General features: G+C 43.2%; 1 protein-coding gene across 1 annotated transcript; it reads right to left on the bottom strand.

Annotated features, from left to right (window-relative positions):
- Nucleotides 1–743: 743 nt before the first annotated feature.
- On the bottom strand, nt 744–12157 carry opn8b (opsin 8, group member b). The gene is made up of 4 exons (XM_068577500.1): nt 12088–12157; nt 4719–5012; nt 3207–3535; nt 744–2513 (listed from the first exon to the last, which is right to left on the bottom strand). The coding sequence occupies exons 1-4, from the start codon at nt 12155–12157 to the stop codon at nt 2181–2183; spliced, it is 1026 nt and encodes a 341-aa protein (XP_068433601.1). The 3' UTR covers nt 744–2180.
- Between the last annotated feature and the right edge of the window lie 911 nt (nt 12158–13068).

Genomic DNA, 13068 nt, shown 5'->3' with positions numbered 1-13068 from the left:
ATTGAGCGATCCTATCACGGTGAATTAATCTTTCACTGTCGTATTGTGTTCAGTCAGTGTTTATTCCCAAACATGACCAATGGATTGCACACACAAATATGTTGAGTGTTCATAGCTCTACATTTACAATTGTGTTTTTGAATAATTCAACACAGTCGACGGTGCTCACAAGAGGACGCAAAGGAAGCTACACGACACGGCAAAAAAACTAGCATTATTTTGTCAGTCGAGCTCATTGAAAGGGGAAGTTTAAAAAGGGAATTGCTTGCAGTGGATATATATATAAATGAAGAAACAAATAATAATCCCTGAGCAAAGCAACAGTTCTCACAGGCAGGGTGTGTAGTGTGAGCTGACATGATTATCACAACATCCACTTTCAAGGCTGGTTAATCTACAATGAAGTGCTGCTGTTCTGGAGCAGTGACGACAGGCGGTACACTGTCATGGGAATTTAGTTAATACCCCTGTGACATGATGAAAACGGCTACGCTGACTTAAAAAATAGCTTTTGTTCCCATAGTTCTAGAGGGTTTACGAGGCTGCAAATGATTTTAAATGATAAACCTTGATTGAAAGCTTTAAAAAAAATTAATTAAAAATATTAAAGAAAATCCAATTATAAGGCAAAAAACAAAACCTATTTATATATATATATATATATATATATATATATATATATATATATATATATATATATATATGTATATATATATATATATATATACACTAAGAACCGTAAAGTAAAAGTTTGAGGTAGCTTTTTGTGCCTCACGTTCAGGCTAACTTAGCAAACCCGATAATGCTAATGCAGGGGAGTTAGCAGGCTGTTTCGTTCACCACTGTTTCCAACGTAACACGTGAACTCTCTCGCTCGACTCCACGTTAAAAAACCTCCAAATACAACGTTTGACATTTGGGGAAATAGACTAACTTGATTTATCTCCTGTGTCGCTAACATAAAGCCACCACCACTAGCTAGCTAGTCTCGTCTAATCTGCAGCTGTCTTGCGCAATAACGGACCAATTGTTGGTCACTTAAAAAACAAAAACATGGGAAGAAAGTAACCCTTCAACATGTCTGTGTTATCTCATTTGTTTTCTTCACACAAACTGAAGCTGAAAATCCCCTTTCTCGGCCGATTTTTGTCACTTTCTCAGACATAGCTAAGTTAGCGGTTTCCCCCTGTTTATAGTCTTTATGCTAGGCTACGCTAACAGGCTTCCGGCTATAGCTTTATATTTATAGTCTCTATGCTAGGCTACGCTAGCGGGCAGACGCAAAACAAAAATGTAAAATGGTGTTAATAATGTTCTTATGAAATCCTCTCTAAGAAACCAACTGTGCATTTTCCCCAAAATATCAAACCGTCCAAAAAAAGAGCCCTAAAAGTATTTTCGTTAGAACCAGTCTAATGGCGATACTTGGCAATTTAAATAAATACAATATCTGGTCCAAATGTTTTTGTAATTAAGAGTGACAATCTTATCTTGTTCTTAAAATATAATAGCTGCTCACATTCTCTATTCTAGACAACATTTAGATTGGTATGAGAAGCCAACGTATACATTCATTATTTAGGGTAAACATGGACAATATGTGTTATTTTTGTAAACATTTTTAGAGGCAGACTTGTGAAACATGATTTACCATCTGTCACTTAATTTACAATTAGCACGTATACTATAAGGGATTCCCCCTCTAAAAGATAGTGATTTGGTGCCACAAAATTAAAAAGCACATTAAGAGTATCACATATTGAACCGAAAGCATTAAAGAAACAAACTTTTCTTTTTTCTGCTCAATAATACTTTTTCTGTGCGTGTCATATTCTGCTGTACGACCTTTGGTTTGTAATGTGTGAAAAAATGCTTGGAAAAATGGTTAATTTCTGGGCTACAAGGGTTTAGACGTTGTTATTTTAAAACCACCGATGAGCACAGACTTGACGCTAATCTATAGCTTGAATTTAAGTTTCACAGATTTCAACATTTTCTGCAAACATGCCCTTTCAACACGCCCTTTCATTTATTTACACATGAGAATCCAGTGCTAACCTGCTTGTAATGTTATGATTGCACACACCTGTTGGACTGGACAAAACACAAAACCTACAACGTGTGCGAGAGAACACTTGACGAGGCTAAAAAGTCTTTCTTGTCTTCCAATCCAAAATGTTTCACTCCGTGATCTCTCTTGCAGCAGTCAGTTCTTGCACATTGGACTTGACGTTAACGCTAACCATGTAAATGCTGCTGTCGTTGATGGTGTTGGAGAAGTTGCAGAGGGTGGAGCTGAAGTACAGCCACAGCTGCTTCACCTCCTTCCGGAAGCTCTGGCTGAAGATGTAGTAGATCAGGGGGTTGTAGACGGTGGAGCTCTTCGCGAACAAGCACGGCAGGAGGCTAACTTCGGGCGGGATGCTGCCGCTGTCGTGCAAAACGGACCACATGCTGACGATGGCGTAGGGCGACCAGCAGACCACGAAGCCTAAGCTGATGAGCACGGCGATCTGCAAGGGAGCGAGAGGATGGAGTCAGAAGAAAACCCCACACATTTTGGATTCTGATGTTCTGCATGTTGCTGCATGTTGCTCGTGCAGCGCAGGTGTTTGGTTCCTATGCTTCAACCACAAATCAAATTTTAATCCGTTTGTTTGCTTAGTTTGGACTTGGCCACTAATTAGCTTCAGTGAGACGCCTGTACCTTCCATCTGGTGCTTGTCAATTAAACAATCCAAACTTAAATACTTTCCACATGTTATTAAACTATTGACAGATTTGTGCAGGTGCCACACACAGAATAACCAGTCGTTAGCCGACTGCAGCTGCACAGCAACTGAGCTAGCTCAAGGTTTTAAGGATTTAATGTTAGCTTTACTTTTGTTTTGCTTGGAACGGTTCTCCTCTTTACCAGTGACTCCCAACTATTGGTACTCAAAGGAATTATATAAAAAAAAGGAAATCATTATGGAATTAGCGAGCCAGCTAGCTAACTATAGCCGTCTGGTAAATTAGCAGTGAAAACTTTGTCCGGCTTGTTTACTGTCACCAGTGTAGCATGACTGCACGCTAGCGCTAGCCACAGCTGCAACCTCACGTTACGCCCCCTCTCGCTTGACCTCATGAAGTCCTCTTCAACCTACACAGATCGACCTCAGACCCGTTATAATAATAGCGCTGTCTCGTCAGGAAGAGCGACTCACCGCCAACAGCCTCCGATGGAGCTTGACAATATTGGGGATCCGGTTGCTGTTGTTCTTCGAAATCCTGTAGGTGTGGTAAAGCTTGATGGCGATGCCGAAGTAGCAGCAGACGATGATGACGGACGGCAGGATGAGGTTGAGGGAGAACAGGGAGATGACGAAAGAGAAGCCCTCGTGTTTCATTTGTCCCCAGGCGAGGGAGCAGGACAGGCCGTAGGGCTCCGGGCCGTACCGCCCCCAGCCCACGAAGGGGAACACGGCCCACACCAGAGCGTACAGCCAGGTCCACAAGCACAGCATCTTCACCTTCCTCCAGCTGATTTTCTCATCTGCAGAGAGAAGAGGAATAGTTGGTTGGTCGTTCAACCTCACTGCACATTAAAGACCTTCTCGCCTTTTATTCAGACACACGTGTGCAGGTGCTTGCATGTCATGAGATGCAGACATCCAAATAAGGCAGCAGTATTCCTATACTGTGCCGTGACGGGAAGAGCTCTGGTGATCACAAGCTTTGGGTAGTTTTTGCTTTGATGTAAAAAAAAAAAAGAAAAAGACACGCTTAATGCACACGAAAGGAGGTTGTTTATATTAAGCCTGGAGTCAAGAGCTTTAACCTTTCCCTTGCTCTTAATTCCCTTATCTCCTGCAAGCACTGTCAAGCTAGTCTGTTTTATCTCCAGATCACTCTCGCTATTGTCAGATTGGACAAGGTGAGCTGTCATAACAGTGTGTTCTTCTTCTTCAGTGTTGACGCACGGCATCAACGAGAGAGCTGAGATGTCAGCTCGTGAAACAGAAAGTGATCAACCCGGGTGCTTATGAATATTTTGACATGTTGGAAAAATATGCTGTTTCGCTTTCTTGCCGATAATTGGGACGGGAAAATCTCAACTACTCTCACATCTGCCCAGTAAAATAAGCCTACAGCAAGCAGCTAGTTAGCTTAGCTTAGAATAAAGATGGGAAACAGGGAGGGACAGTTCGTCTTGCTGACTGTTTCCCTATGTTTCCAGTTTTCAAGCTAAGCTAAGCTAGAGGTGCTGCTGGCCACAGCAATTTATTTACTGGAAAAACATGAGAATGGACTCAATCTCCTCAGATAACTTTTGGCAAGAAAAAATAAAGCTTATTTCCCAAAATGCCAAACTACTGGCGTAAAGAAGCATAAAAGACCGAAAATCTGTAATTTAGAGACTCGAGTGGTCACCACAGGTTCCTTTGTTTGATCAAAAAGAAATACTAATTTGAATGCATACATACTTTTTCTACTTTAATACTAATGCTATTTTACTTTTTTTTAAGGACAGCTATCAAAAACCTTCACTGAAATATTAAATAGGTTTTCATCGCTACTGATCGAATCCCTCGTCACGTCCACACTGACCCCTTGAACACTGACGTTGGGTCATTGACTATAGATTTCCCGCGAGTCCGAAGGTGCTGCGTAAAGTGCCAACTTCTCAGGCGGCGTTCTACTTATCTGTGTTAGTCCAGCCTTTTTCCATTACTCACTGGGCGACTGCAGATTGAGGGACACGATAAAGCGCACGACGGCCAAGCCGGTGAGGTTCATGATGCTGGCGATGCCGAAGAAGAAGCCCGCCACGGCGTAGTAGACGCAGGTGGCGTCCCCCCCGAGCCAGCGGTGCCTCCAGGCAGAGGCCACGGCCAGCGGGTACATGGTGACGGCCGCCCCGAGGTCCGTCACCGCCAGATTGACACTCAGCAGCTCCGGCGGCTTCATCCTCGACGACCTTTTGACCGCCATGATGAGGACCAGCAGGTTTCCTATGATGGAGAAAACAGCTGAGACGGAAAGGAGGGAGTTGGAGGGGGATAAATACATAGCAATGAGCAAAATTCAATGCACAGAAATGCCAGATTTCTGACCTCGTCCAACAACGCAGGAAGGTCACAGAGATGGCGGAGGAGGGTTGCATTCGACACCCTTATATCGCAGTGTACATTTTTACAGAGAGATAAGAAACGCAGTCAATACTGCCCTTTGTCCAGAGCAAGGACGCAAATCTACAGACTCGGAAGTAAAAAAAGACGTCAGAGAGGGAATTGAATGCTCCTCTTAGGGTTTTTAAAATGTCACAGCTACTTTCACATGTCCATTAGTAATTCGTAACACCTCCTCTGAACATCCGCTACTCCGTTAGCCGTAAAAAGCTAAAAGTTGTACGGAATTAAATCCACTTTAGAGTTGACATTTTACACTGGACATGGCTTTTTCTACCACTTAAACCCAACAGTAAACCAATACATTTCAGGCACCTTTAGAGTTCTCAATTGCTCACAGTTTTTTACCAAGTAATGTGCTTTCAGGAGGCAACTACCGCTGTAGTAGCATTCAGAATAATTATGGGAATCAGCTAAGTGTTGAATGAGTTATAAGAAACGTTTTTGCTGAACTGTAGCACTAAAAATAGAGTACCGTGCTTAGCTTGAGGAATTTATCCTGAAAGGTTTTGCTATTCCATTTCCTTTGTCTCAGAGTCAGTGGTGTTTTGTTTTTAATGGGTTTTTGTGTTTGATGCCAGAGATAAGGCCTGCGGTTAACACAAGCTAAAGATATTTGAACATTTCGCCTACGATAACACATCAGTGAATGCCCCCTCTGTTTGTTTTCTAGCCTGACGTCACTTCATGCCATTTTCTGCGTAAAAAAAATCCTAAAAGTCGGGTTTGTTTGGGGGACATTTTCTCGTTGAATAAATGTTTAAGTATCATAAAAGTTTGTTTGCTCCAGACGGTCGTGAACTTGTGATCTACATCAGCCTAAACATCCCGTGGGCTTTTTTTGTGAAGGGAACTATTGTGTAAAGCGAACCGTCAGTTTAACCTACAGCATACTCTGTATGGCTAGAAACACTCTGTATGCTCACGCTCAGTTGCCTTCAGCTTTAAGATGAACCAGTTAGTCTTGACAGTGCTGAATAATTTCTCAGCACTTTGAACTCGTCAGTGACGCCGTGTTCCAAACTCTCGCTCTCTTGCTAACGGTAACTCACCCCGCCCACCTCCTCCGCCGGTGGAGAACGTGTACGCTAACAGCCTTTACATTTTAAACAGGCTTTTAGTGTCATCATCACCCCATCTGCGTTATGTGGAAGCTTTTTGATTTAAATCTGATAAAATTGACATTGACGACGCACCGAGACAGACCCATTCTGCCTCCAAACTGACTCTAAAAACCAGACAGCGCCAGCTTTTGTAATCCTTAAGCACAATGACCAGTGACCCGTTCACTTCCGGCTGGTCGATAATCACGAAAATCATGAAAGTGCAGCCAATCGCTCTGACCGCACTGCAACAAAAACCACAAGAGAATCAATGGAGACACCTCGAGTGACCGCAGGTCTTTGACCGTCTTATTACACAGTTCCTGGAGGAGTCAAAGCTGTGAGCGACTACAGATCATTTATGAGCCCAGACACGGGGGCGTTTGATGTTTTCCGACGTTTGTGGGACTTCCTCAACAAGTATAACGCAAAAATAGTTGTTCATTTTCCATGGTCGATAGCGGAAATGAAAACTGTTTTACAGGAACGTGACCGGATCAGTTTGCGTTAGCTAGTAAGGTTATGTGTTGGTAACGTAGCCGCTCCCCCTTTCTGCTGCGAGACCGGGTCAGTTTACGTTAGCTAGTGAGGCTACGTGCTGGTAACTTGGGGTAACGTAGCCGCTCCCCCTTTCTGCTGCGAGACCAGGTCAGTTTACGTTAGCTAGTGAGGCTACGTGCTGGTAACTTGGGGTAACGTAACTAAGGAGTTCATGGATGCAGACATAGTGAAAAAGGCTTTTGTTTATAGAGTTATTTAAAATGAATGCTGCATTCAACTTCTAAATAACATGCCCTTATTAAGTTACACACACACACACACACACACAATATTAAACACATTTACCGTGTTTGACTGCAGCAGGCAGTCAATAGGCACAATCTGAAAGCAAAAGTAATTTCATGGACCTGCACTAAAGCCAGGCAGGCAGAATCATGAGTGTATGAGTATATTTAGAAAGCTTTCAGTCGCCAATCGGTAATTTTCTACAGAAAAATGGACAAAAGAGTTTGATGAGGACACACTTCATAATAATACTGACCGGGCTTAATTAGGGTCTAATAGGGGTGAGTTAAGGGAGCAGTGGGATCAGCAGGTGGTGAGATGAACGTCATGGACAACGGCGATGTTTCAAAGCAACACAAATGCATTACAAAAGCAATGAGTCAATGATTTTTGTACAACCATAAAGCATGGAATATCTTTTTTACTTTAAAGACGTCTGTTCAAAATGGAGTTTTTATTATAATATGATGAATAATAATAGTAACGCATGATATTTTAAAGTTTTCCTCTGAACTAGAGGGTTTTTTTTAAAGTTATTTTAGGCTTTAATGAGTTAAAACATTAAAATATGCATGCATTGAATGTATCAAATACTATCAAATGAAATAAAACATCTTGATCCTGTTCTCTTTAGAGCGACTCATCGTAACCTTGTGTGGGCTGACTTAAAATATTATTCATAATGTTACAATATTATGTATTTACCTAAAACCTCAAATCTATTAAATCAGTAAGAGCAGTATGGATGTTATTTGGGGTCAGAAAAAGGGGCGGGGCATCGCTGGTTATCTTCCTTTTGACTAAAAATGGCATTAGTCTTGGAACACACTGTCTCTGAAGGTCCATTGCTACACAACACCCTGTAGGTCCATGCGACACGTCACCCTGTAGGTCCATGCTGCACAACACCCTGGAGGTCCATGCTGCAAACCACACTGTAGGTCCATGCTACACAACACCCTGTAGGTCCATGCGACACGTCACCCTGTAGGTCCATGCTGCACAACACCCTGGAGGTACATGCTGCACAACACACTGTAGGTCCATGCTACACAACACCCTGTAGGTCCATGCTACACATCACCCTGTAGGTCCATGCTGCATAACACCCTGTAGGTCCATGCTACACAACACACTGTAGGTCCATGCTACACATCACCCTGTAGGTCCATGCTACACAACAACCTGTAGGTCCATGCTACACAACACCCTGTAGTTCCATGCTGCACAACACACTGTAGGTCCATACTACACAACACCCTGTAGGTCCATGCTACACAACAACCTGTAGGTCCATGCTACACATCACCCTGTAGGTCCATGCTGCACAACACACTGTAGGTCCATGCTACACAACACCCTGTAGGTCCATGCTACACATCACCCTGTAGGTCCATGCTGCACAACACCCTGTAGGTCCATGCTACACATCACCCTGTAGGTCCATGCTACACAACAACCTGTAGGTCCATGCTAAACAACACCCTGTAGGTCCATGCTGCACAACACCCTGTAGGTCCATGCTACACATCAGCCTGTAGGTCCATGCTACACAACACACTGTAGGTCCATGCTGCACATCACCCTGGAGGTCCATGCTGCACAACCGCCGAGAGGTCCATGCTGCACATCACACTGTAGGTCCATGCTACACATCACCCTGTAGGTCCATGCTGCACATCACCCGGTAGGTCCATGCTACACATCACCCGGTAGGGTGATGTGCTACAGATCGATCAGATCTATTTTGACTACACCTTGCAGAAGGAAAGTAGCACCGTTGTAGCACTGAAATGCCTCTTACTGATAGCACTTTGTAGTTTGACTTTATTGACGAAATTGTGCTTTCCTGATTCTAGTTGTGCTGAGTTTGTACTCACGGTTGAACACACTTATTGTAAGTCGCTTTGGATAAAAGCGTCAGCTAAATGAAATGTTATATTGCTGTTGGCTGTTGTCATGTAAATGTTGACTGATGTTATTTTAATGTTGGGTGATGTGATATTAATGTTAGCTGATGTCTTATTGTACCAGGAGAAGAAGAATAGAAAGTTGACAGAGGGCACTAGGAGCCCAGTTCTTTGCCACGTCTCACACATCATTTTATATGAGTTAATGCCGTTGCAGCGCTTGACATTTTCCAATAAAAAGGCTACATTATTTTAATGTCAAATCAACCGCAAAGACGCTCCTCCAGGCGGACGAGAGAGAGATGAACTGCAGACGTGGAGTGAATGTCATTGCTGAAGCGCGACTCCCTCAGGAAACAAGTCCGATGTGAAGGTCGTGTTGCACGAAGGTGTCTCATTGCATCACCCCTCAATCAAAGCCAAACCTCGCACAGATACTCTTAACATATCGAGCTATGATATATATTAAATTAAAATACAGTTACAATAAGAAAATACAACTTTTAATTATAAATTCTTTGAAAAATCTACATATCTTTTCTTTTCGGTGCACTATTATAACTAAATATACCAGTGGCACATATATGAAGGCACTATCTTCCCAAGAGGTTTCTGTGTATTATACTTTTTAAATTATTCAAATAGAGCTTGTCATTGAGGAGATAATCCAAATTTAGTACGTCTATTTTAACCATTCAGGTTTTGGGAAAAACAGGGCTTGATGCCATAAAGTTACGCTCCTTAAATCTATTGATCTGCTGTCGGGTATTCAGCACTAATTACTGCCTGATAATGAAGATGGATATCTGTGGCTGCAGGTTCTCTGTGTGTGTGTGTGTGTGTGTGAGAGTGTGTGTGTGTGTGTCTGTCACATCCTATTGCTGGTTACACCACTGCTTGATCTCATTGGCTGCCTGTGTGAGATTAGAGCGCTCCTGTGGATGAGGAGGACGTGAGCCCTTTTGCCAGCTGCAGGATTCCCCGCCGCGTGTTAGTCGACAGCTGTGTTTTGAGGCGGCTTTTTACCGTCAGTCAGATATGTGAAAATGTGAAATGATTGAGGATTGTAACATGTAGTTACAGTAATCATATCTCTCTGCGAAACCACCCGTGCTGGGAATAATAAGCACCGAGAGAGGGGCGACTCACTGGGCCGACGCTCACCACAAGAAGTGGCTGAACGTGTCCACTAATGAACTGCAGTACACTGCACACACACACACACACACACACAGCATAACACCCGCATGTTTTATATGAAAGGCTCAGGGGATTCACACACACTCTCATTTGTCTTATGTTCCCCTCTGGAGGCATTCTCTAACTTTAATCCCGGCTAACGGTAATCTTAATTGAAGTCTTCACATGTAATGGTTAAATTGTAGATGGTAAACGGTTCATTAACCAGTGAATTAAATGCTACTCTTCGTGACTGAGAAGCTCTTTTGTCCCGGCAGCAGTTTGATCTTTTTAATGAACAACATTTTAGTCGTGGTGTTTAGATTAAAATCTAGCCTCTTTCTTTCTCGGTTATGTGTCTTGTTGTCGTGTTTCATACGGCCTTTTCTGGTGTTTGTTCTTGTCTGTTGTGCACTGTGAACCTTGTCTGTATGAGTCTGTTGTTTGATGACAAATGGGTTTCCCCACTGTGGCAATTTATCTATCTATGTATCTATCTATGTATCTATGTATCTATCTATGTATCTATCTATGTATCTATCTATCTATCTATCTATCTATCTATCTATCTATCTATCTATCTATCTATCTATCTATCTATGTATCTATCTATCTATGTATCTATCTATCTATCTATCTATGTATCTATCTATGTATCTATCTATCTATCTATGTATCTATCTATCTATCTATCTATCTATCTATCTATCTATCTATCTATCTATCTATCTATCTATGTATCTATCTATCTATCTATCTATCTACGTATCTATCTATCTATCTATCTATCTATCTATCTATCTATCTATCTATACTGTTCTCGTGGCTTGACGGAGAGCACGATCGGCCCCTTCCTGTTGAAGTCACGACTGAACCGCTGACTCTCTTTCTCCTTTAAGGGCTTACGAACACTTCTGATTTGGCTTATGAACTGTGTCGATCACTACAAAACACACCACCTTGATGTGAGGTTGAAACATCGCCGAGTCTGCACATCAAGGCGGCTGCAGCTCACGGGGAGAGTCCTTCTGGAGCCACAAGGTAGTCAGTCGCTGGTCCTCCTCGTAGTTTGCATGTAGAATTCAGTTCATTTTGCGCAGCCCCAAAACACAAATTTGCCTCGGAGGGCTTTGCAATCTGTCCACATACGACACCCCTGTCCCAGGACATCACGCGGGATCAGGAAAAAACCTTTTCCTGGAGGTGCAGGAGAGCAACAGAGGGGGACCTCTCCCCTCCCCCCGGATGGACAGAAGCAATCGATAGTCACGTGTACAGAATGAAGCATCCTGGAGCGAGACCCTGAACTCCAAGTTGCTTCACAGCTGCCCACCCATCTAAACTGCAGATCAACCCTTTCCCCCACTGTGGGATTCATAAAGGATTCATTATCCCGTCCGTCCAAGCCGAGAGTGTGCCTTCAATTTGGAAAGCCCCATGTTCTTTAATAAAAGAAGCATCTCTGTCTGTATGATTAGACACGTCTACTCCTGTCATTAATGTAAGTATTCATTCTTTATCTTTAAGTGTATGAAACCCTGGAGGCACTCGGTGGCACCGATTTCCTTGACAGTCACTTTTTGGTCCTAAAAGCCCACAGACACACTCATCTTTGTAGGTTTCCTTCGGTCAACTTGCACCACAGTAACATTATCATGGTGGACTCTATCCTAATCACGTGCTCGGGTCCCCATTGAAGAAGCTTTTGAAAGCAACTCCAAGTGTCGTCTCAGAGTTTCTGAAGAGAAAAATGTGAGACTTTCTCTTGAGTTCAACATCCCAGAAAGACGTTTTATCCACCAGTCAAACGTGCGTAAAAACTGGAATATGGAAAAGTATCATTTGAAGCAGTTTGATCCTGTTTGTAAAAAATACAACCCAGACATGAAACTATTTCTCTCTCACACATTGGTTACACGAATTTGTTTGTTTACTCACCCACAAACAGCAGATAACAACCTGCGCCGATGTCCACCGCCGGCGAGAGCGTGGAGCTGTAGATATCCATCAGGTCTCTGGTCAGCAGCAGAGCATAATAATGCTAATATTAACAATCCGTCTTCGCGGGTTGGAGAAAAAGCAGAGCTGCGCCACTGGTGATGCTCCCCGGTGTCAAATCCATCTGTCCTCGGCAGCCTTTATGCGCGCAGCGGCGCGAGACCTCCTGCGCGCTGGAGGATCCTCTGGAGCTGCGGAATGCCCGCGGATTGCGTAATGCGCGTCCACGTTTGAAGCGCAGCGTCTCCACGTGTGCGTGTGTGTGCGTGCGTGTGTGTCTGCATGTTTTGAGCTCACTCAAAGTGAGGCAAAAAAAAGAGGAGACTTATCCATCTTTAACATAAAAGAAGAAGGAGAAGGAGAAGGAGAAGGAGAAGAAGAAGGAGAAGAAGAGAGCAGCCTTCGGGCAACCATGCACCATGAATGTGAACCAGGCAGAAACGTGCAGGTTTCTTTTTTTAGCAGGCAAAAAAAAAGCCTTTGTTCGGCTCCACCCTCTTATGTCACTTCTGGTTGCAAAGATATAAATACAAAAGCAACATAGTGACGTCACAAACCACTTTACTGAATCCCCAAAGCTTCTTTTTGGAGTTGGCCTGTCAGAAAAAGGTTTATTTGAACCCCAATTGATTAGATTAAAATGCTGACTAACTTCATGTTGTCATCGTGGGCCCTCAGTATTTCTAAAGTCACGGCTGTGGCCGTGCTTGTTGCCCGTGATGTTAAATATGAATTAGCTTCCCAGCGTTCAGGTTTACGACACCTGATGATGCGCAGAAAGAAACTTATGTTTCCTTCTCCGTGGCTGCGAGGGTGTAAAGCGGTTCGATCCCCTTATAGTTTGCATGTGGAGGTTTCCTTGAGCGAAGACACTGAACTCAGTCACGCTACAGTCGCTACAGTCAGCAGAACCGTTAGCTT

This window comes from Clinocottus analis, unplaced genomic scaffold, assembly GCF_023055335.1.
Source record: "Clinocottus analis isolate CAN_PGR_092001 unplaced genomic scaffold, fCliAna1.0.p SCAF_15, whole genome shotgun sequence".
Classification (NCBI taxonomy): domain Eukaryota; kingdom Metazoa; phylum Chordata; class Actinopteri; order Perciformes; family Cottidae; genus Clinocottus; species Clinocottus analis.
Note: the sequence above shows the minus strand (reverse complement) of the source record. Positions and strands in the feature narration are given on the sequence as shown.

Bases quoted from the DNA above. Each gene is read 5' to 3' on its own strand.
- opn8b (XM_068577500.1), bottom strand. From the start codon at position 12,157: ATGGATATCTACAGCTCCACGCTCTCGCCGGCGGTGGACATCGGCGCA. The intron at 5,013-12,087 runs GTGAGTAAACAA...TTTCCGTCTCAG, and splicing joins TTGTTATCTGCTGTTTGTGG to CTGTTTTCTCCATCATAGGA. The intron at 2,514-3,206 runs GTGAGTCGCTCT...GCTCCCTTGCAG, and splicing joins TCCATCGGAGGCTGTTGGCG to ATCGCCGTGCTCATCAGCTT.